Source organism: Convolutriloba macropyga, chromosome 3, assembly GCF_964194025.1.
Source record: "Convolutriloba macropyga chromosome 3, txConMacr16.3, whole genome shotgun sequence".
NCBI classification, from domain to species: domain Eukaryota; kingdom Metazoa; phylum Xenacoelomorpha; order Acoela; family Convolutidae; genus Convolutriloba; species Convolutriloba macropyga.
In genome coordinates this window covers 27736796-27758719 of record NC_134470.1, presented here as the reverse complement: position 1 = coordinate 27758719, position 21924 = coordinate 27736796, and the positions used below count along the sequence as shown (strand labels likewise).

Below are 21924 nucleotides of genomic sequence, written 5' to 3'. Positions count from 1 at the left end.
TCCCATATAGCAATATTACTTTTTCATTTTCGTCTTTGGGTATTTCTTTAGCATTCCCAATGTTTCTAGTAACGTCGAATCCTCATGTGCATTTTCTGTAACATCGGTTGGAGTAGTTTTGTCGGTTTCTAATTCCCCGATTATGGTACTCCCCAAAACAATATTTTGTGCCTCCGGAAGTTCTGATTAATGGGAAATTTCTTACAACGCTTGTATTATAGATACATACATTTGCTTTCGATTGAGCTTCATGAAGGCTTCCTGACGGAGTTACATTTTTGATCGGAATTGAATTTGATTATAGACAGAAAACCGATGATACAGTTTGAGAATAAATCACAGAAGTTCACCTTGTATTCTTATTCCTGTAACCTACAAATCAATTTTCTGAAAGCATCTTCTAAAAAACCCAAAATTGTTCAAAAAAAATCAGCTAACATTGGGCGAAATGCTCCCAAACAACCGGCGAGCGGTTGGCTCTATCAGCAGCCGGCCACGGTTTAGTAAAAGGCGTGAGGTGAGCCCCGCTGGGGAAGGGGGTACAATGGGGGCAGTAGGGGGCAACGTTGGTAGGGGTTCTTTGGTTGCACGGGGCTTTTGCGGCCTGAAAGATGTGCAGGGGTGGGGATTGGGGTGAGGGGCTGATGTGGGAGGGGGGCTCATTTTCTAAGAACTGCCCTTCACACCGTAGGTATAAATCTCCAAAACTGTTTCTGTGAATCGCCTAGTTGGAGAATAGTGAGCTGAAAGGCTCTAATAGAACTTTATGTCCACTGGGCGCTCTTTCTTTATCTCGTTTCCGAGGACGAAAAGTCAAAATGGGTCAGACAAGAAATCAGTCAAGAAAAAAATTCGCATGAAAAAAAGAACCACATGACTTATATAATTGCTACAAACTTCGTTTGAGAGCAATTAACAATGATTTCCTAAAAAGTGTTAGTTAAGTCATTTATGTTAAAAGAACATTTGCTCACATATTTCTACTATAATTCAGCGTTAATGAGGGTAATAGATGACACCACGCCACATAACAGCAGCTGAAGTGCGGCATCAACAAACGAGTTGAGAGAGAGAAATATAGTGTGAGAGAAAACGTTGACGAGAAAGAGACGGAAAGAAAGCCCCACACAAAGAGCTAAAAAAAATTTCCTTGATGATATTCGACTCTGCAACCTCTAGATTTCAATTCTTGTCAGTATTTAAATTACACAGAAAAAACTGAAAAGTGCAAAATTTAGAAAAGTATCCAGATTTCGCAACGAAAAAAATGTGCCCAAACATTTTTTTCTCTTTGGAGTTCTGTCATGTAACCCATCTGCGAGAATTAAAAAGTTTCGTTGGCCAGTAATGATAGTTAAACTCAGAAAAAGAAAAAAATTAAAGAAATCCTTCTAAAATTCGTAATATCAATAACTTGAAAAGCATTTCATTGTCTCAAGATACTATCCAGTATTCTTATTTCAAGCCTTAAATAGTTTCACTGGCTCATAGAAATCCATAAAATCGGAGAATGATCATAATTTTCCGAAGAATTAAAAAAAAGAATTTTATCAGAATATAGCTCAAACCAGAGTTATTAAAAATATTAATAATCATTCCATTAAATCTAGAAACTATGCAGCAGCTGATTATCAAACCTTGGAGGAGGTCCCTTGTACCAGAACAATTCAAAAATATTCAGAAAAAGACATTGAATAATTACAAAGCACTGATTTCAAGCACTGATGTCTTCGAACTAATATAGCTTTATAATTATCAGGTTTGGGTGAGCTCTATTCAATTTAGAGATAAGCTTCTAAGTTTAAAATTAATTAGTGAGTAGAGGATTCATTTAACTGAGTTAGGTAAGCCATGTACGATTAAAATTCATCAAAACACTGACCTATACAGCAAGCAATAACGAATGACCTCACGCAAACAAATTCAGCTGTAGAGTGGTTGAACTCAACAAAATTAAAAAGATAGCATGAACAAATCTGGAAGCGCCTTAAATCGTCGGGTATACTGTCTGAAAACCATTATTCACTGGATCACCAGATTCAAATAAAAAAAAATTAAAAAACTTAAAACCCTGTCGTAACGAATATTTAGGTGACATCATTGAAGCGCGCAAAAATTGAAACAAAATGCAGAACGATGTATATTTTAAGTTAAAAAAAATTGACAAAGAAAACAATGGACCCGCTTAATTTTTCTATTAGTAGAAACATGTCCGATAACGTTGAAAAATACCGAGAATTTTTAAGATGAACAAAAAATGTCAAGCGTAAAAACTCACTGCTTTTTATTTAAGAAATAAGCGTCTCAAAAACACATTGGAAAAGCAAAAATCAGATAACACTCTTAGAAACTCAACTGAACTAAAACAAAAAAAAGTCACAGGAAAAAGAATGTTTAGTTTTGCCATTTCAAAAAAATGATTGAATACTTCTCTGTTGACGCAGACACTTTTGTTAAAATGACTTCAAACCAATTAATTATCAGTTTTTTTTCGATTAAAAGCATTACTAAAAATCATAATAGTAATTTTATTAAATTTCCAGAGCTGTATAATGTCAAAACAACTGCCAACAAAAGGAAATAAAGAAATTATTGCGAAAAAAGGTTTTAAAAAATCTTCAAACATTTTAACAACGGATATCTGAAATGGAAATAAAACTGTATGCAATCCCTCCAGCATAGATATCTTTGAGAAAAAAGGCCAGATACTAGAATGACAAGGAAAGGACATCGTAACAAAAAAGCAACGATAAGCCATCGTAAAGATTTTGAAAGTTGGAATTCAATTAAAACAATTAAAGTAAAAAACAGTGCATTTCATTATGTAGCAATGAGATTCGGTAAAATTACTGAGTCATCCTCCTGATGAAAAAACCAGTACAAACAGAATTCGGATATTTGAATTATTTTGCCAAAAATTTCAAAATGTTAAAATATCAATTAGGAAACAAATTCTCATTGAATTTCAAAGACAACACCGAAAAAATTAATTAACAATAACACGAACTTAAGATCTCTGATGGTCCACGGAAATTCAAACCAAAATTCAAAAGGCAAAATTGTCAAAACCAAGAATTCAATGCATGAATTATCAGAGGGACGTTGCCAAATACACTGATTACAAGTCTCAGAATTGTAGGCCACTATCGGTAGGATACAAGTACCCAAAACAATTCAATTACCAAATCGAAGGGAGCTGTTGCTTAGTAAGACATTTTATACCCATGTCGGCTTTCTCTGCAAGAGAAACTGATTTCAGCCACTATCGCCTCGTCCATCCCAAGTGTACATGATTCCTAGTAACATTAACGTCTCTAACTCTTCAAGTGTGTGGCTCTCAAAACGTTAAATTCCACAGATTTGATGTTGGTAAGTGTAGTATTTCAAAAATTGGAAACTTCTTTCTGTAAGTTTCATAAAATAATTTAGTACTTTGTATTCCCAGAAAAACTATGCTGGGAGAATGTGACCTTTTTGGTTTCAGGTCAAAACTTGCATTATCTTGAAGCTCATCCTGCGATTGAAGCACGTCTTCGCAGCCCAGTTTAATTGTTTCTCCAAAGTAACGAAGCAGCTTTTTCGAACTGGCTAGTAAAAGAACTGAGAAGTGTAAATGACTTATCACTAAGGCGTTCATAAGTAATAGTCTTGTCTGCTCAGTGAACGGGCAAGAACTACATTTCAATGTTTTTATACCTGCCGCCATTTTGCGTACTATGTTTTTCCATTCTTCTTGAAAACTTAAAGTGCAACCAAGATACATACCAAAGTATTTTATTCAGTTCAAATTGGGTATATATATGATTACAAAACAACAAATTGTTTCTCATAATATTCAGATTTCTTTTAAGGTATTTGTACAGCTCTAGATTAGTATTGTATGTAAGAATGATGGTATCATCAGCGTATTGAATTATTTTTACATAAAAAGGTATCTGTTGGCTCACGTCATTAACATAAAAGTTTCACTGGCTCATAGAGATCCATAAAATCGGAGAATGATCATAATTTTCCGAAGAATTGAAAAAAGAATTTTATCAGAATATAGCTCAAACCAGAGTTATTAAAAATATTAATAATCATTCCATTAAATCTAGAAACTATGCAGCAGCTGATTATCAAAACTTGGAGGAGGTCCCTTGTACCAGAACAATTCAAAAATATTCAGAAAAAGACATTGAATAATTACAAAGCACTGATTTCAAGCACTGATGTCTTCGAACTAATATAGCTTTATAATTATCAGGTTTGGGTGAGCTCAATTCAATTTAGAGATAAGCTTCTAAGTTTAAAATTAATTAGTGAGTAGAGGATTCATTTAACTGAGTTAGGTAAGCCATGTCCGATTAAAATTCATCAAAACACTGACCTATACAGCAAGCAATAACGAATGACCTCACGCAAACAAATTCAACTGTAGAGTGGTTGAACTCAACAATATTAAAAAGATAGCATGAACAGATCTGGAAGCGCCTTAAATCGTCGGGTATACTGTCTGAAAACCATTATTCACTGGATCACCAGATTCAAATAAAAAAAATTAAAAAACTTAAAACCCTGTCGTAACGAATATTTAGGTGACATCATTGAAGCGCGCAAAAATTGAAACAAAATGCAGAACGATGTATATTTTAAGTTGAAAAAAATTGACAAAGAAAACAATGAACCCGCTTAATTTTTCTATTACTAGAAACATGTCCGATAACGTTGAAAAATACCGAGAATTTTTAAGATGAACAAAAAATGTCAAGCGTAAAAACTGACTGCTTTTTATTTAAGAAATATGCGTCTCAAAAACACATTGGAAAAGCAAAAATCAGATAACACTTTTAGAAACTCAACTGAACTAAAACAAAAAGAAAGTCACAGGAAAAAGAGTGTTTAGTTTTGGCATTTCAAAAAAATTATTGAATACTTCTCTGTTGACGCAGACATTTTTGTTAAAATGACTTCAAACCAATTATCAGTTTTTTTCGATTAAAAGCAGTACTAAAAATCATAATAGTAATTTTATTAAATTCCCAGAGCTGTATAATGTCAAACCAACTGCCAACAAAAGGAAATAAAAAAATATATTGCGAAAAAAGGTTTTAAAAAATCTTCAAACATTTTAACAACGGATATCTGAAGAGGAAATAAAACTGTATGCAATCCCTCCAGCATAGATATCTTTGAGAAAAAAGGCCAGATACTAGAATGACAAGGAAAGGACATCGTAACAAAAAAGCAACGATAAGCCATCGTAATGATTTTGAAAGTTGGAATTCAATTAAAACAATTAAAGTAAAAAACAGTGCATTTCATTATTTAGCAATGAGATTCGGTAAAATTACTGAGTCATCCTCCTGTTGAAAAAACCAGTACAAACAGAATTCGGATATTTGAATTATTTTGCCAAAAATTTCAAAGTGTTAAAATATCAATTAGGAAACAAATTCTCATTGAATTTCAAAGACAACACCGAAAAAATTAATTAACAATAACACGAACTTAACATCTCTGATGGTCCACGGAAATTCAAACCAAAATTCAAAAGGCAAAATTGTCAAAACCAAGAATTCAATGCATGAATTATCAGAGGGACGTTGCCAAATACACTGATTACAAGTCTCAGAATTGTAGGCCACTATCGGTAGGATACAAGTACCCAAAACCATTCAATTACCAAATCGAAGGGAGCTGTTGCTTAGTAAGACATTTTATACCCATGTCGGCTTTCTCTGCAAGAGAAACTGATTTCAGCCACTATCGCCTCGTCCATCCCAAGTGTACATGATTCCTAGTAACATTAACGTCTCTAACTCCTCAAGTGTGTGGCTCTCAAAACGTTAAATTCCACCAGTTCAAGCGCAGTCCCAGTGTCAAGCGGTTCAGCCTTTGGCATTTGAGTCTGGCCTTCCTGGTTACAACTATCACTTAGTTTGCTTCACGTTCAACACCATGCAGTATGCTTTACTCGCTCTAATAAGTTTGTAATGTTTTGTAGACCTTCCTATCTGTCAGCAACAGCAAGGTATCGTCAGCGTATCTAATATTGGTGACCTGCTTACTGCCAATCCTCAAACCTGGTTACCCTTCGGACAAACTCATGCCAGAGATTGAGGAGATCGCAACAATAATTCTCGGCGTACGCCTTTTCTTATGGGAAAATTATTTTTCTCTCAAGAATCAACAGCTGTCTCTGGTTGTAGTGTATTAACTGTATGACTCGCAAATTGTTGTCAACCAAACCAATGCCATGAAATAAGAGCAGAATTTTATTGTTTTAACGTCAAAACCTTTCATGCAGTCGACTTGGTACAACACCTGTTTCACTTCCGGTTTTTTCCCATTAACGTCCTGAATAGCTTGTCTAGTAATCCAGTCCGACATCACACCAAACTCTTGTTTAAATAATTTGGGCCTAATTGTTTTTGGTCTCAGCTAGAGAATTTCCAGCAGTAACCTTGAAACCGTGGCATATCAAGGTGATGCTCAATGATGCTCGCATTTGTTCGCGCACGCTTTGATCGGCAATGATTAGAATCATCGGCAGATATCTCATTGGCAGAAACTGTGCTTCCAAACAGCAAGGAAACTAATGAGTTGCACAATGCGTTTCGCGTCTCAGTGGTAATTACCGATGTATCCATCTTAACCTACAGCCACAACACTTATCAGCAAATCAGCACTATTAGAATTTAGCTCTCTGGGGGACAACTTTTTAGTCGGCTGGTGAATATTTAGATTTGACGGCAACACTTAGGCGTAATGGAGCCGCATTCATCTGCAAATTGCTTGATTGCCATTTCAGGTTTTTTTATGAACTCCTCGACATTCTCCTTAAATATCGTCGTTTTTTTTTCATGAGCTCAATTATTTCACTGGTCATCGATATTTTCTGTTTATTTTTGTTCCTTCGAGTTTCCTCTCTTCTCAACTGCATTTTCAGACTGTTCAAAGCAGAGTTCTGAACATCTTGAGCTATGTTCTTAATTCAAAGGGGATACGAAATTGGAAAAAAAATGAAATAAAAAAACGATATCAGTTTTAATTATCACTTTTTTTTACTTTGAATTCCAATAGCTGATGAGTCCTTTTCTTATTTTATAATGAGCGAGTGAATATTTACATAATTTGGCGGGAATCTTTACGCACGCACAGTGGGGGCATAAACTGGAGATCGAAATAATCAACATAAGAAACTATAATTACCTTCTGAGTCTTGTTGATCCCAATGACAGTTTTTGCTATTAGAACCAGTTTTACCCTAGAAACACAAAATCAGATTAGCAATTATTAATTGCAATTAATTGGGGTATTTCCCATTGTAGCCACTCCCCCAGCTTAGTGGTCATATAACCATTAATTATACCATAACTTTTTTATGAAAGACACCTAGCTCGGAAACAAAAGGAAAAAAATTTAAAGGAAAAGGTAAAAAGATCATTTTTGGGGGGATTTTGCTAATTGGGTTGGCTGAAAAGTGGGCCCACAAGGCCTTGTTGCCAATCCTCTCTAAGTTAAACTCTCTCCATTCTTTGTGATATTTTTAATTATGTGTTTAGTTTTGTTTAACCTTTTTATTTCCAATTTACTTTTATTTAATGTATATATGCAGTTTGTGCTACTCTTGGAGAAATGTAATTTTTCTTTCTTTAATTGAGGGGGCTATAATTTCGTGCGGGCTGGGGGGCTAATATGGGAAATAAGCATTAATTCTTATTTGAAACAATAATTTAATTATTAATTGATTTCAAACACTCAATTAATGGCAATTAATTGCCCATTTAAAAAACGTGATTTTTGACAAACAAATCCAAATTACTTTTCGCTTTTTTCGAACCTTTGCAGACAAATAAATCTCAAACGCAACGCTTGCTGTTGTTCTGGCTAATTTACATACAGCTAAACTTTTTGAAAAGACTAATGTCAATACGAAAGGTTTTCATTCAAAGGAAAAGGAGGGTTATTTCCTCACTATTATTTTCAAACTTTTCATTCAATTAATTGCAATTATTATTTTACATCAAAAAATTGATAATTGTTATCCTGTCAATCAATTCGATGCATCAATTAACTGCATTTAATTGGATAATAAATTAATAATTGCCAATCCCTGCACCCAATCATAAGGTATACAACTGTAAAGCAACCAGAATGCTTACCAATAACTGGAATCTACATAGAAATGCCAAACATCTCTGAAAGCTTCGCCACTCTTTGCCGAATCAGGCGGGCTGAACTGAATGTATTGAGTAACACAATCTCCAGCAGGAATCAAGAGAACGGAATCTGCTGTCATGCCGCAAACTGAGAACCCTTTTGAGTTTGTACACTTTTTAAACTCAACAGTCTGTTGAAAAGCTTTTGGATTTTCAATTTTCAATGGCATCTTTCTAGTTTTATTGACAGGCACAGCTGGAAACTCAAGAATGGTATTACGCACAAAGAAATCTAAGGTTACAACAGTTGCATTTTCTTCATCCTCAGACGGCGGCGTGGCACGAAACAAAGGAAGCTTATCAAAATCCATTATTTCTGCAGTTTCGTTCCATCGACTGCGAATGATGTTCTGGTCCAAATTTTCATCATTCACCACGTCTCTTCTAGGTTTCTTTGCCGGAGAGCAAACCGATACAGAGAACTGCACATCCTTAATACCTTCATCATCAAATGGATTGCTCGCTTCCTCATTATTAAAATTGCTCATCGTTGAGGACCCGTACGAAGGCGACACACGTTTACTTTTTTCAGGAGCAACTTTGTTACTTTTCGGTGTAAGGAAAGCGAAAGCAGGCTAAAAATTGAATATTGTTTTAATTTCTCAATATGAGAGCCTCATCAAGTGAGACCTGATTCACAGATCATTCAAAAATTGTAATTACTTTCATAGTAGACAGAACCGATCTCCTTCATTTTTCAAGAGCCAGCACAACGATCAGTACACAAGCCATCTAATATCTAAAACACCTGATGTTATCACGGATATAAAAAATCCCAGCTCTCAACGACCACAAAATAGTTCAAATTTACAAAAAACCATTGCGCTTGAGTACCATCCTGGAAGATTGTTTGGTAAACATGCCAAGTCCATACACTATTGCTCTCTAGTAGGAACAGTAGTCGTAGAAGTAGAAAAAGATTTGAAGTCCGTTCTTCAGGGTTTAGAACTCATTCATTAGTCGAAGTTTGTCAGTTTCATATTGCTGTCGCAGTTTCCACATTTGCATATATTGCGTCAGGTACGTACTTGGGCTACTCTGTGTAGCCTTTACAAAAATCTTTCCAATTAATTTTAAACAATGAATTTTTACATAAACGTATCCAAAATTCTGAAAATCTGAAGCACTAGGTTGTACAGAATTGTTGTCCGTTGGAAATTTTTTGTCAGTCTCTACTAGTCGATTTTTCCTTATTTCTTTAAAAAACTGAAACGTGTAAACTAAAATAACCACTTGGTTAAAGATGCAGAGAAGTAATTGTCAATTAAAACTTAAATTGATTAACTAAAACGAACGTTTTCGAACATTGCGTTCACCGTCAGGTTTAAAAATTAAATGAAATCATTTACAAAAGAAATAAACTTGTCTTTGACTATAATTCTAAGCAATGAGTTAAAATAACATCGAATTTTTGAAATTAATTACAGTTGAAATCACATTTACAACAACTTATTTACACTTATTACACTAAAATCAATTCATTTTTTATTCCGGATTTTATGAAAATCCCGGCTATAATACTTTGTATTCCTGAAAAGGGATTTTTACTTTCATTCCTATCTGTTTTGATTTTTACGTTTTGGGGTTGACAAAATTTCAAATTAACATGTATCAGAATATTTTTTGAATTTTAAAAGTCAAATTTTTGAATTTGAACAAGTACTTCAATGTCAATTCCCTTCGCCGATACTCATCGGGCGTATTTAATTGCGGTTTCAGTTTTTTGATGTAGATCGCTTCTATTGTCATTAGTTTTTCAACCCCGCGACATGCTTCAAGAATCTCCCATTGTACGTTATGCGTTGTACCACAACTTTCAACAAGTTGTTGTCCAACAGGGGAATCCTTCTTTTGATGCTCTGAAATTCTAGTGGTAACATGTCGGCTGGTTTGGCCAACATAGATGGAACTGCGTCCATTACATGTAACTTTATTTACCACATGGGATTTCAGATTCTTATCAAAAGGTGATTTCAGGGTGGGCAAGCAAGTTCTTAGCTCTCCTGTTGTGAAAATGATTTGAATATCACACAATTTTTTCCGTCTACTTGCAAAATTTTGCGTGACATTTCCTCTGTATTGAACAAAAAACTTAGGTTTAGGCTCCCTATTGTTAAGGCTTTTAACTTTTTTAAGATGTTGTTCATTTTGGGATGGTTTTACAGTGACTTTTTCCTTCGACTATTTTATCCAACGTCTCATTGACAATACCGGAGGACCACTCCGTTGGGTACTAATTTTCAGTTCAGGTCTCTTGATTTTTCTTCAGAGCTATATCAAAGTACTGCCAGTCGCTGGTCGCATTAAAAATCCTATGCACAGTCCCTTGAATCACACTTGTTTTATGTTGTAACGGGAATTTAGGATTATGCCGGTATCAGTTGATTTTTGATACCAATGACACCTGATTTTTCTATTTTCGTTTAGGTTTATGTTTAGATCTAGGAATGTCAGGTCTCCACTTCTGTTTGGTGTCTCAATAGTGAATTGTAAGTTCTTGTGAAGAGAATTTGCATACTCAAGGTAATCTAAAGGGTTCACCTTTACCGTGCATATTTTATGTCATCCACATACCTCTTGAATAATTTCAATTCCAGTGTGTCCTCTTTCCTACCTTTTTCTGCACAATAGGAACAAATCCAAACAATTTCCTGCATGGTCTGATTTTTTGTGTCAGTGACACCTTGGCGTTTTGCATGAAACCGGTTTTTGCATGATTCGCTCTCGACTCCTTTCCCTCGGAAAATAACGCGTCGGTTACAGCCAATGCATATCACCTTTGTGTCAGGAGTTTTGATCTCCCTTCCCTTTTTTGGTTTCTGCAAAGATTTTTCAAATTATTTCATCCACAAATTTGCCACAATTACCGCCAGCGAAGCACCCATTGCTAAACCGTCCGATTGAGTGTACCACATTTTATTACACTTAAAGTGAACACTTGTTACGGCTAGTCTCGAAAGGCTCTTCATAGCTGACCTCGGAATCTCAGGTACCTCGTCACTGGAGTACAGTTCTTTAAGCGCAATTTCAATTGCCTCCTCATCCAGTACATTGGTGTATAAGCTTTTTACATCGAGAGATACCACTAGCTCATCATCATCCAATTTGGTTGCCTCTAGAGCTGCTCTGGCATCTTTCGATTTAGTCTCAATATTTGCACCTGGTAACTTCCCGAAAAAGGGAGAGAGAAATTTATTGAGCTTCTTGTAACTGCTATCGGGTATTGACAAAACAGGCCGAAGCGGCGTACCATTTTTATGTACTTTAGCAAGTCCATAAAGCCTGGCCGGTTGCGATCCAATTGTCCTGAGCCTGTGATAGATCTTTTCACTTATCTTTCCCTGTTTCATTAATTGATGCAAACTGCTTTTTATCAGTTCTTCCGTTCTTCTTGTTAGATCATCACTTTCTCTATTTCGAGGCTCAAACTGACTGGAGCTCAGGATTTCATTTAGCTTATCCAAGCATGTTGTCTGTTTCATAACACAAAAACCGCTACCTTTATCAAAAGCTACAGCTAGTAGTTTGTGATCTTTCAAAAATAATTAGCTTTTTTAAACCCTCTATCCATTGGTGTCTCACGTACATTCTTGGCGTACTATTTGGCAAAAGATTTTATTTCACATATCTTTTCACCATCAGTGTTGTTCTCCCTCAACTCACGAAATAATCTGTCTACATCTGCAAGGAAGTGCACTTCATTAAATTTCTCCCTGACTGGATACTTTGGACCTAACGATAAAACGTCCAGGACAAATTTCGGCAGTTCAACACCGACCAGTGTAACAACATTTTTATGAGATCCATTCCGCAAAAGGCCTGTCTTGTCTCTCAAACAGCTTCGCTAACTTGTCATTAAGTCTTTTGCTAATCAATTCGGAATGATCTCTCATTTCCTTTCTAATGCTGTACACAATTGAAGGTAACAGTTTTTTTTCCTCTTTCCTGAGAATGCCCCTAACCTCTGCAAAATATTTTTCGAACAATCTACGGCCTTGTTCCGCACGACTTTTTTTTGTTTCCTTAAGAGCTTAAGCTGAAAACTGTGCACCACTTGATCTGAAAAAACTTCGTTTTTGGGAATTCGGAACCTCAAAAAATCCAGAATGATATCATTGTTATTACAATTTTTCAACGAATCTAATCGATATTTAAAGTTTAACAGTTTATTTGAAGATTTTACATAGTTTAAGGTTACATGTTATAAAAGTTTAAGAGTTACATAGTTTAATGTTACATGTTGAAATCCGGAATGATATCGTTTTTATTACAGTTTTCAAAAAATCTAAGAGATATTTACAGCTTAACAGTTTATTTGAAGATTTTACATAGTTTAAGGTTACATGTTATAAAATTTTTAATCAAACATTATTTTCTAATTCATAACAAACTAAGGCTCGGTTTTCTCAAAATAGTTTATTGAAAAATATGCTTGAATCCTGCAACCCTTCTGTCTATTGGAACTCTTTTTTGTCGTTTCAGCAGTTTCGCTGTAATTTTGTTTAAATTTGGTCATTGAAGTTTCTTTTCTAATTGTAATTGGAAGTGTTTTCCATTTTCAAATAAAGTTACGAACAATTGAACCACTACTCCATTTTGACCTACATTTTTGTTTCAAGAAAAAGTTATGGGTAAGTTTGTTTGCAATAATTGGCACGTTTTCCAAACATCTGAAATGTTTATTAGAGCGATTTTTTGTTTGTTGGAGAATATTGAAAAACCTATTTAATGACACGTGTTATTTCGAGCTCTGTTGGAAGAATTTTCCAGAAATAGATCTCTGGCAGTATCGTATTTGGTTTTCATAAAACAAACTTTTAGGTCCAAGTTTTATGCCAAAGTTTGTTAATTCTGTCAATGGAGTAAGATGGTAAATTCTGAAAAAAGCACTAAGATCTAAATGAGATAAAATTAGAGATATAAAAAAGATTTATTCTTGTTTTTAAAAATACCTAATAACGAACAAAAAAAAGATCTGATTGCTGAAGCCTTTTTACTGATAACCTTATTTAGTTGATTTTTTTTCTCAGATTCTTCCAATCGGTGTCCCTTGAAATCGACAGTTTCAATGATTGGCAACTTTTCTTTCCTGAACACCATTAACTTAGTTTTTTCCTCATTCAAGGTTAACCTGTTTTGTTTTATATATAGATCGGTCCTTTTCAATGTATCTTTAGCTATTAGCTGCAAATTCGCTTCATTCTTTGCATGATGTAGAAATGCTGTATCATCGGCAAGCTGTAATACATCACAATTTGTTGATACAGCTTCACTGAAGTCGTTGACATAAAGTATAAAAATTAAAGGCCCTAAGACAATTCCCTGAGGAACACCGTGATTTATGACAACCCAATCTGATTTTGCTATCCCGTATTTTACACACTGTTTTCTATCACAAAAGAAGGAGTTTAATAAGATTCTTACATTCTCTCCAATTCCATACATTTTTATTTTGTTCGTAAAAACATCTATAGACATTGAGTTGAAAACCTTTGCTAAGTCTTAAAAAAGTGTGTGACAACAATTTCGTTTTCTTCAACGCATTGGTTTATTTTTCCAGTTAATGAGAAGATGGTATCGAGACAAAACTTTTGCTTTTGAAATCCGAACTGATTCTTGTTAATCAGACCGTTAAGAGTTAGGTTGTAAGTTAGTTGTTCAAGTAGTAATCGCTCAAAAATTTTTGCTAAGGTTGGTGTGACTGATGTGGCTCGATAGTTTTCTGGTTTCAGTGTTTCTCCTTTCTTGTAAACAGGTGTAACATTGGTTGTTTTCAAAATAATAGGAAACATGTTTTTGTTAAAACGTTCATTGACGACAAGTTGTAAATCAGTTCCAATAGACAATTTACTATCTTTTAGCGCCCCTGCTGGTATGTAGTGCGGTCCGGGCAATTTATGCTTAGGTAGAATATCAATAACAGTAAACAATTCTTTTCTGGTGACTGGTCGGAAGCTAAATTCCGGTCCCTCATATCTTAGGGAAGAATGATTTGGAGAAACGTTTTTGCCTTTGTATAATCCGAGCATCGTAAAACAGTTATTAAGAATAATGGCAATCTTTCTGTCATCCTCAACAAAAGGGATACCTTCCCTTAATTTGCAAATTTTTTTATTTGACTGTTAGAGTTGATCCTGTTTTTGATGAATATCCATTGTTCTCTTGAAGTTGGTAGCTGCTGGAAAAAATTCGTTGTATAATCATATGCAGCTTTTTTCAGTTTTCTATGCACTGCGTAAAGACTTGTAAACATTATAAATCTCTGATTTTGGGTTTTTCTTCCACTCATTAAAGAGACGGTGTTTTTTATTTGTGAGATCACGTAATTTCTTTGTCAACCATTTTTTTTGTTGTTTTTGGTACCACTTTCTACCAACTTCAAGGGTGCATGACAAGTCAGTGTGTTTTCAAAAATGTCGATAAATTCAGAAACATTTCGTTAGGCTCATTTATCTGGTACATAGGCGACGAATCTTGCAGCGTAATGTCACGATTGAAATTTTATCTTGATATTACGTAGCAAAAACTGTCTTTTCTTATCACTGTGATCTATCTTTATTGATGACTGATATAATATTGTGAAGTTATCAACTCCATGAGTCGACTCTAGTACTTTGGCTTCAAAAATCTGGTTCTTCGAGATAAAACAGTGATCAATTGACAAATATTTTTCACCATTTTTCCCAGATTCCTCCGTTTCATTAACGTAACATAACCCATTGTTTGTTGTGAAAAACTCAAGTGACTTTCTACCTCTTGCGCCTAACAAGTTTATTTTGTAATCTGCGAATAAAATTAGGTTATTTGTATACGATTATACATTTAAGATTTCTACAGTCATTTCATCCTGAAAAAAATATAGAAAGATTTACATTGGGGCGGTATGCTATATTATTGAGTAGTTTTTGTGTTAAAGGCTAAACAATTTCAATCCACATTGACTCAAAAAAACTTCTATTGATTGTGTTCAAATCTTTTTCATTTTTCCTGTAAACTGTTTGGGAGACCAAATACATACCCCTCCGCCTCTCTGTACCTTAGTTAAAGATGATCTTAGTTGTTCTTAGTTGTTGAATGAAATGATGACACTTGCACAGATAAAACTCAGGAATGTCAGTTTTTTCATTTATCCGTGTTTCGGTAACAACTAGGAATGAAGTGTCATCAATATTTTTCAAAAAACGGGACTGTTGCTCGTATTTATTGTTGAGGCTCCCAGAATTCATATTCCAAAACTTAGGAAACTTCGATTTTCTACCACATTCACCATTGTGTTTTTAAATTGTTGTTGTATTATCCAAAATTGCTGGACCGGGTTTCTTTCAATGTCACCAGTTTTTTGTAAAATAACTACGATGATTATAAGTAGACATTTTATGTTAATTATTCCAAACCATATTAAAAAAATTTTAATCTGATCAATAATACGGCAGTTAGATTTTTTAAATTTACATAAAATTGAGTAACTTCTGATTTTGAGAAACTCAATCTTTTCTAGAAAAAAAGCAAACTTATTCAAAATTAAAACCAAGATAAAAATCCACCTATATCTCGAATAAAACATTTTCAATGATTTCTAAGAAATCACGCAAATGTATCTGAATTCAATACGATTGTTGAAATTATTCCATCCATCTCTCATGGGTACAAAACATCTTTGCATTTTGGTGGCATTTGTCTCAAAGAGACATCGTTTGTTGAACAATTATAACCAATCCTTTTCAAGTGATTTCTCAAAGACGCTACCATTTTATTAATTCCATGTAAATTGGCCATCATGCCTTATATCTTTGTTTTCCAACTCGTGATTCAGGACATTTATTTTGCACGACTGAAATTCACCATTAAATTGATCGGCTATATTATTGCCTTCCTTGTTGTATTCATTCATTTCTTTGTTATTCAGATCTCTTCTATACAGATCATTTTTTACATTTGGTAATTTGCAAATGGCAACCTTATGTGGTGTGAATTTTGTTATACGTTTGCCAACCAGGTCCAAAATTTGAACTGCTGTTTTTTTCCGTCAGTACCCTGATCAAAAGCGTTATGCCTGAGGTGAAATAAAAGAGTTTCCGACTTTGTTGCTGTTGACTATGAATCAATGGTACTGTTAACGTCATTAATAGTTGAAGATGGGTAGGAGTATATAGCAGTTTCGCTACGGATATTGCTTTGTTTTACAAATTTGAAAGTGCTGTACGAAATAACTAAATTTTTAGCAAACCTAGGTCCAAATTTGGGGGAAAAGTTTTTGCTAGAACTCTCAGACGCTTTACGTTCATTGTCATTGATATCATCAATAATTTTTGTCATCATTGTGTCATTTTGAGCTCTCAAGTGAATCATTGCCTACGTTGACTGATCATATAATCTTTTTCGTTGTCTAAAACTGCTCGAAGTTCTTTGTTTTCTTGTTCAATTAACGCAGCTTTTTCATATAATTCTATGTCTTTCTTAAACTCATATATTTCACATTGTTGCAAACTACTGCTCAGTGATGTTCTTTTATTTTCTCTCAGTTTCAAAATTTCTTGCATCAGCTTTTCCTTATTCCATTTTGCTAGTGCAGTTGTCTCCATTTTAATGTCGGATACTTTAAGTTTGATTTATCTTGTTCTCCTCGGCTAATTTCATGGGTAGTTCTTTCTTGAACACGTTCTAGCTTTGACGTCACTTTTACCTTCTTTTAGATCAATGTGGAACAATGAGTCATGCATTTCAATATAAAGACAGCGAATAATTTTTAATTTAAAAAACGCTCAGTAAAGTTCTGTTTTTCTTTTGAAACCCTCGTACCATTTTTTTGCTTTTCAATTTTTTTCATTTGTGACATATTTCGAAAATTTGCCTGAGAGCATTAGGTAATTTTATAATTGTATCCTAATCTTAATAATTGATTTCCGCTGAAACTTTTGAAATGTTTCGGATCTTTTCCATTTGTCCCCCCAGCCTAATGGTTGCATATTATTTTCCCCCGGTCGCCAGTGCTATATATTTAGCTATCTACTACGTAAATGCAAAGTGCACTCTAACTTGGTGAGGGGGGGGGGGCAAACGCATAACGTACTGGGGGGGGGGGCAAACGGAACAGATCTGATGTTTTTTTTTTTGAGTTTGAAAAGTTCAAAAACCCCTTTGCTTCCAGAATGAGCAGTTTTTATTTCAATAAGGATGTGAATACCATGAAAGTTACGTCATATCATAAACACAGTAATCTTGTTATAAATATTTGTTCACCATAAATTTCCATTAGTTGAAATACGAATTTTGCTAGCCTTTATAAAGCGTGAAGGTATTCTCTATTCTTTACATTAATTATGTGCAAAAGTAGTCATTAATTATACAACCATCCCGAACAACGGAAATTGATTGCACCCAAGAGTTGCATTGTTGGAGCAAAAGTTTACATAATGATTAAAGTAAATAATTAAAGACTGCAAACTCAATATGACCAGGTTTATGAATAAGAAGTAGATATAATCAGCCCAATCATTCCTTTGTAGGAATATATTGCAGAGTATATCCTCTGCCATTATATAAACTGTCATCAAAATGCACCATACCAATGGTATTTTACATGGTGACGGATTGGAGACTCTGAACCACTACTTCTTGAGTCATTTGCAACAGCTTTGTCAGCTTTGAAAGAAGTGCACATCATGATGATTGATTAAGAAACACATTCCGAGGTCCAGCAGCTTCACTGAACAAAAAAAATTGGTAGACAGTATCAGAATATGATACCAGCAAAACGTATCTTACAGGCAATGCTTATCCAAATTAGTACTACAATTAACCGAACCAAACTTGGAGTCAAATTGGGCAGCTGCTTATCGCTTTGTTGAGGATACTAGCAAGAACTACGGAAAATAAATTCCATAAATAACGAGTCAGCCTCTCATCAAGACGCTCTTGTTGGCTCATCAGTTTTTATACCGTCTGATGCTATTTGATTTGTGTGTTAAGAGCTACCACTACATATCTTGAGAATTTTCATTGACTCTAAAAATTTATTAAGTCAATCTTTTAAATACTGCAGTAAATAAGTAACAGAAATGAACTGATAGGTACTCAATCAATACGCGAAATCTAATAAATAGCATCTGAAAACATTCTTAACTGATATTCAAATCAATTGTAGTGCGTGAAGTGAATCATTTGAGAGTGTAATAAATCTCTATAGCTCAATTCAAGCAAGACTTTGTTCAAAAAATGTAATCACTGAAACCTGGTAAGAAAATCGCGCAGGCTCAGTTAACAGTTTAACCGTTCGGCGGAAGTGAAAAAGAAGGCTTTCATAAGTTTGATCAGAAATATCGAGGTACTAAATGTTCGCAGCAGTCAATCTTTTACAAAATGCAAACTTTCTGCAATTGCATCTTCTCAATAAGGGTCTTTTATTTCATCAGAACTTAGCCAAAATTCTCTCAAATAGCTTTGAACCTCAATCTTGATGCTTTACAAAATCATTTATGCAATCTACAGGTCCATGAAGTATTAGTGCTCAATTTAAAACAAGAAAAAATTGATCCAGAAAAAGACACGCCAGAAAATTTCCTTGTAAATTTACAGCGAAAACCAAATCGTGCGTGCTCAATATCAAATTTGTCGGCGGTGGCGCCATTGGATACAGGAAAACCAGATGCAGCGATAGAAGGAGCACGTTTCACAAGAGAGACAGCGCACAGGCCAGAAAAAATCGATGCTGTAGCACACATCAGAAAAATTGAAAAATTTTTTTATAAAAGCAATGCCAGGTAGGCTGCAATTGGAACTGATGGAGCAAACTACGGCTAAACGAATTGATGATTTGTGTAATCTCTCGAGACGCCAGATGACAACTCAAGAGTTATGCGGGAAAGATGACTATACAGAGGATGGAGTTAATGAAAAAATTGAATATTTATCTTGAAATCTGATCAATGCTCTGTCAAAGATCACAACAGCTCAACAAGCAACAGAAGAGAGAGTCACAGACCTTACAATCGAAAATTACAGTCTTAAGACCATTAAACAGTGGAAGCGGTGCAAGAATCAGTAACACAAAATATCAAATAAAATTTTCAATATCAACAAAATCGAAAATCCAGGAAAATTTCCACCAAATTATCAAGGAATTTTCAGAGGAAACTTCAGAGCAAATTATCTTCCTGATAACAGTCAGAAAAGAAGTTATAACAACCTAAATTACAAATCATTCTTTAGCTCCAACTACAGAACTTAAAGATTTCAGATTTAAACGCCCTGATTGAAATACTAGAGCCAAGGAAACAATTACAATCGACCCAATAGATTTCCCAAGTAGAATTACAATCGGCAGCCTGATAGATTTCAACAATGCTACCACAATCCAAATTCCAAAATCCAAACCACCATACAACTCAAAAAATATTGCATGGTACAGACTTGCAGACACCAACTGGACATTATATGCCAGTAATCAGTGCGACAACTACCTTTTGCGAAGTATATGAATATCCAAACCTTAAAGTAATACAATGGGCAGCAAATAATTTGAAAACAGAACGAAACCAGCAATTTTCCTACACCAATAAAAAAACTGAAATACCACTTAAGACCAAACAATCACAATCGTCACAATCATCTGACAAAATATCTGATCCTCAGTAGTACCATTGAATGGATAGACAATTTCATAAGTTAAACTCCTATTTTCCCCTCAAATGTTGTCAGATCACTTATGGTCACAGGCGCACAACCAGTTGAGGTCCCAAAGCAATTTTTTAACGATTTGCGTCAAAACAGGGATATCAAAAAGTTACTTGAGATTGAGAATAGAACAATGCCTACAGTTAAAATGGCCAGCGGTCAGGTTGTGTTCTTTGACACTGAGGCATCAGCACCGTTCAACATGGGGAACCAATACTTTAATGAGAAGTTTCTTGTCCTCAAATCTGCAAACTCTTTGATCCTTTAAAACCCATTCTTCAAGAAGGACAACATCCAAATATAACTTGAAAACAACTTCCTACAAAGTTCTGAAATGACGATACATGTAAATTCGATAAAAGAAATGGAGCAGAAAAATAAAAAGAAAAAAATCGACAAAAATCTTTGGTCTTTCTTTAATAAATACATTCTCAAACCAGGAAAATCAACGTTACTTTAATGTCAACTTCAGAGAGACGAAAACTTGGAAAATTTTACAGAAGTTGTAGTTCCAATTGAGTCACTCGAGGAGTCAACTCAAACAAGCTTCAAATCTCCATTAAGTACAATCTCATGTGAACAGAAGTTGTATGTTTCTGTTTTGAATTTTGCAGACGATCTCGTAACATTGCCAAAAATGACAGAAATTCGACGTTTCCACATGTTAACGTCTAATCAAGCCTAAAATTTGTTCTTCTTTGATCCTAGTATTATATCACTAGAAAAAAAAATGAAGAACTCAGAGTACCTTAAAAATGAAATCAATCAGCTTATCCAAAATACAACTCCAAACCCTGATTGCCAACCTACAAAACTCCATCTGAATACAACCAACTGTGGCTCCCAACGCCGAAAACTTGTACTAACGTTAATGTTCTGAGACTTTAGCAGCGGATATCCATGAGCAAATCCTAAATTTCCAACAACTTGAAAAAATTGAGACTTCCAGCTTCACAATAGACAGAGAAGGACCTTTTTGAAAGAATTTGATTGCTAAAACTCCATCCTGACTGACGAACAGAAATCAAAAGTAGAAGAGTTACGGGTAAAATTTAGTGACGTGTTTGCAAAAACACCTTATGTAACGTAACATCGAGCAAAATGCATCAAAGCGGTAGATCTAGTAACATTTTTTGACAGGTTTTTGTTTAAGATTGATCACCAAGAAGTTTTTGACAATTAAAACTATTAAATCTAAAATGAGCGCATTCGATTTAGTATATTAGTAGGTTCAACAAAAGTTATTTTAAAAGAACTTTATGTGAGCTCTCTACATATGAAAGAACGGATATAAGGCTTATGTGGTTAAGAAAATGAACCATTCTTTCTCGCTGGATAGATTGTTCATTTCAATCCTCGCTGCCCCTTTATTTACTCACTAACATGATCTGTCATTTATTTGTTCAATCAAACTGTGCAATTGAGCTGAAAGGCACACAAAAAAAACAAAAAAGATGGATAGTATTGAAAGTATTAGTCAACAAAAAATAACACTGTCAAAAAAATTGTTCCGTCACAGGAATAACTGAAAAAGAGCTGAAAAATTAAAAAAGTACCAAAGTTAGGAGCAAGATTAAACACGGGTAGTAAATTATAGAAGTGGAGCAGTGGTAGATGTTTCTTAACGGACTCATTCAATAAAACAACTCTGTTTTGAGAGAAAGAAAATAATAAATCAGAATCACGACCACAAACTTACGAGTTTTAAATATTATCAAAAAAATTCAAAACCTTATCCCGTAAACGTAAACCTTCGTTTCTGCACAGTGATCGTAAGCCTTCTTGTGTTGATACTGGTAGTTTTCGCAATCCCATTCATCGTTTTTTTAATAGTTTGGATGCCTTCGGACAACAAAGATCATCCATATTTTCCACATCCATCCTCCACAGCATTTCGAAAATGCGAGGATGAGAATACTTTACATAGATGCAATAAAAGTCCAGTAATGTGAACAAAAAAACATGAGCAGTGCAATTGAGCTAACATTTAACAATAACCAGGTCCTTTTTGTTGCTGCTTTACTGCTCCAGTGGAATCGTGTAAATT

General features: G+C 34.6%; 2 protein-coding genes across 2 annotated transcripts in view; both read right to left on the bottom strand.

The window, feature by feature from the left end:
- LOC142336125 (uncharacterized) overlaps positions 1-9110 on the bottom strand; it is an 81805-nt gene extending 72695 nt beyond the window's left edge. The window contains exons 1-3 of the mRNA XM_075384675.1: positions 8868-9110; positions 8148-8779; positions 7195-7249 (exon numbers count right to left, since the gene is read on the bottom strand). Of these exons, the coding sequence (XP_075240790.1) occupies positions 7195-7249; positions 8148-8779; positions 8868-8873 (693 nt within the window). The 5' untranslated portion in view covers positions 8874-9110. The remainder of the gene's footprint in view (positions 1-7194; positions 7250-8147; positions 8780-8867) is intronic.
- Positions 9111-11041: 1931 nt separating this feature from the next.
- On the bottom strand, positions 11042-11686 carry LOC142336591 (uncharacterized). Its single transcript, XM_075385501.1, has one exon. It carries the CDS (start codon positions 11684-11686, stop codon positions 11042-11044), a length of 645 nt encoding a protein of 214 aa, XP_075241616.1.
- Between the last annotated feature and the right edge of the window lie 10238 nt (positions 11687-21924).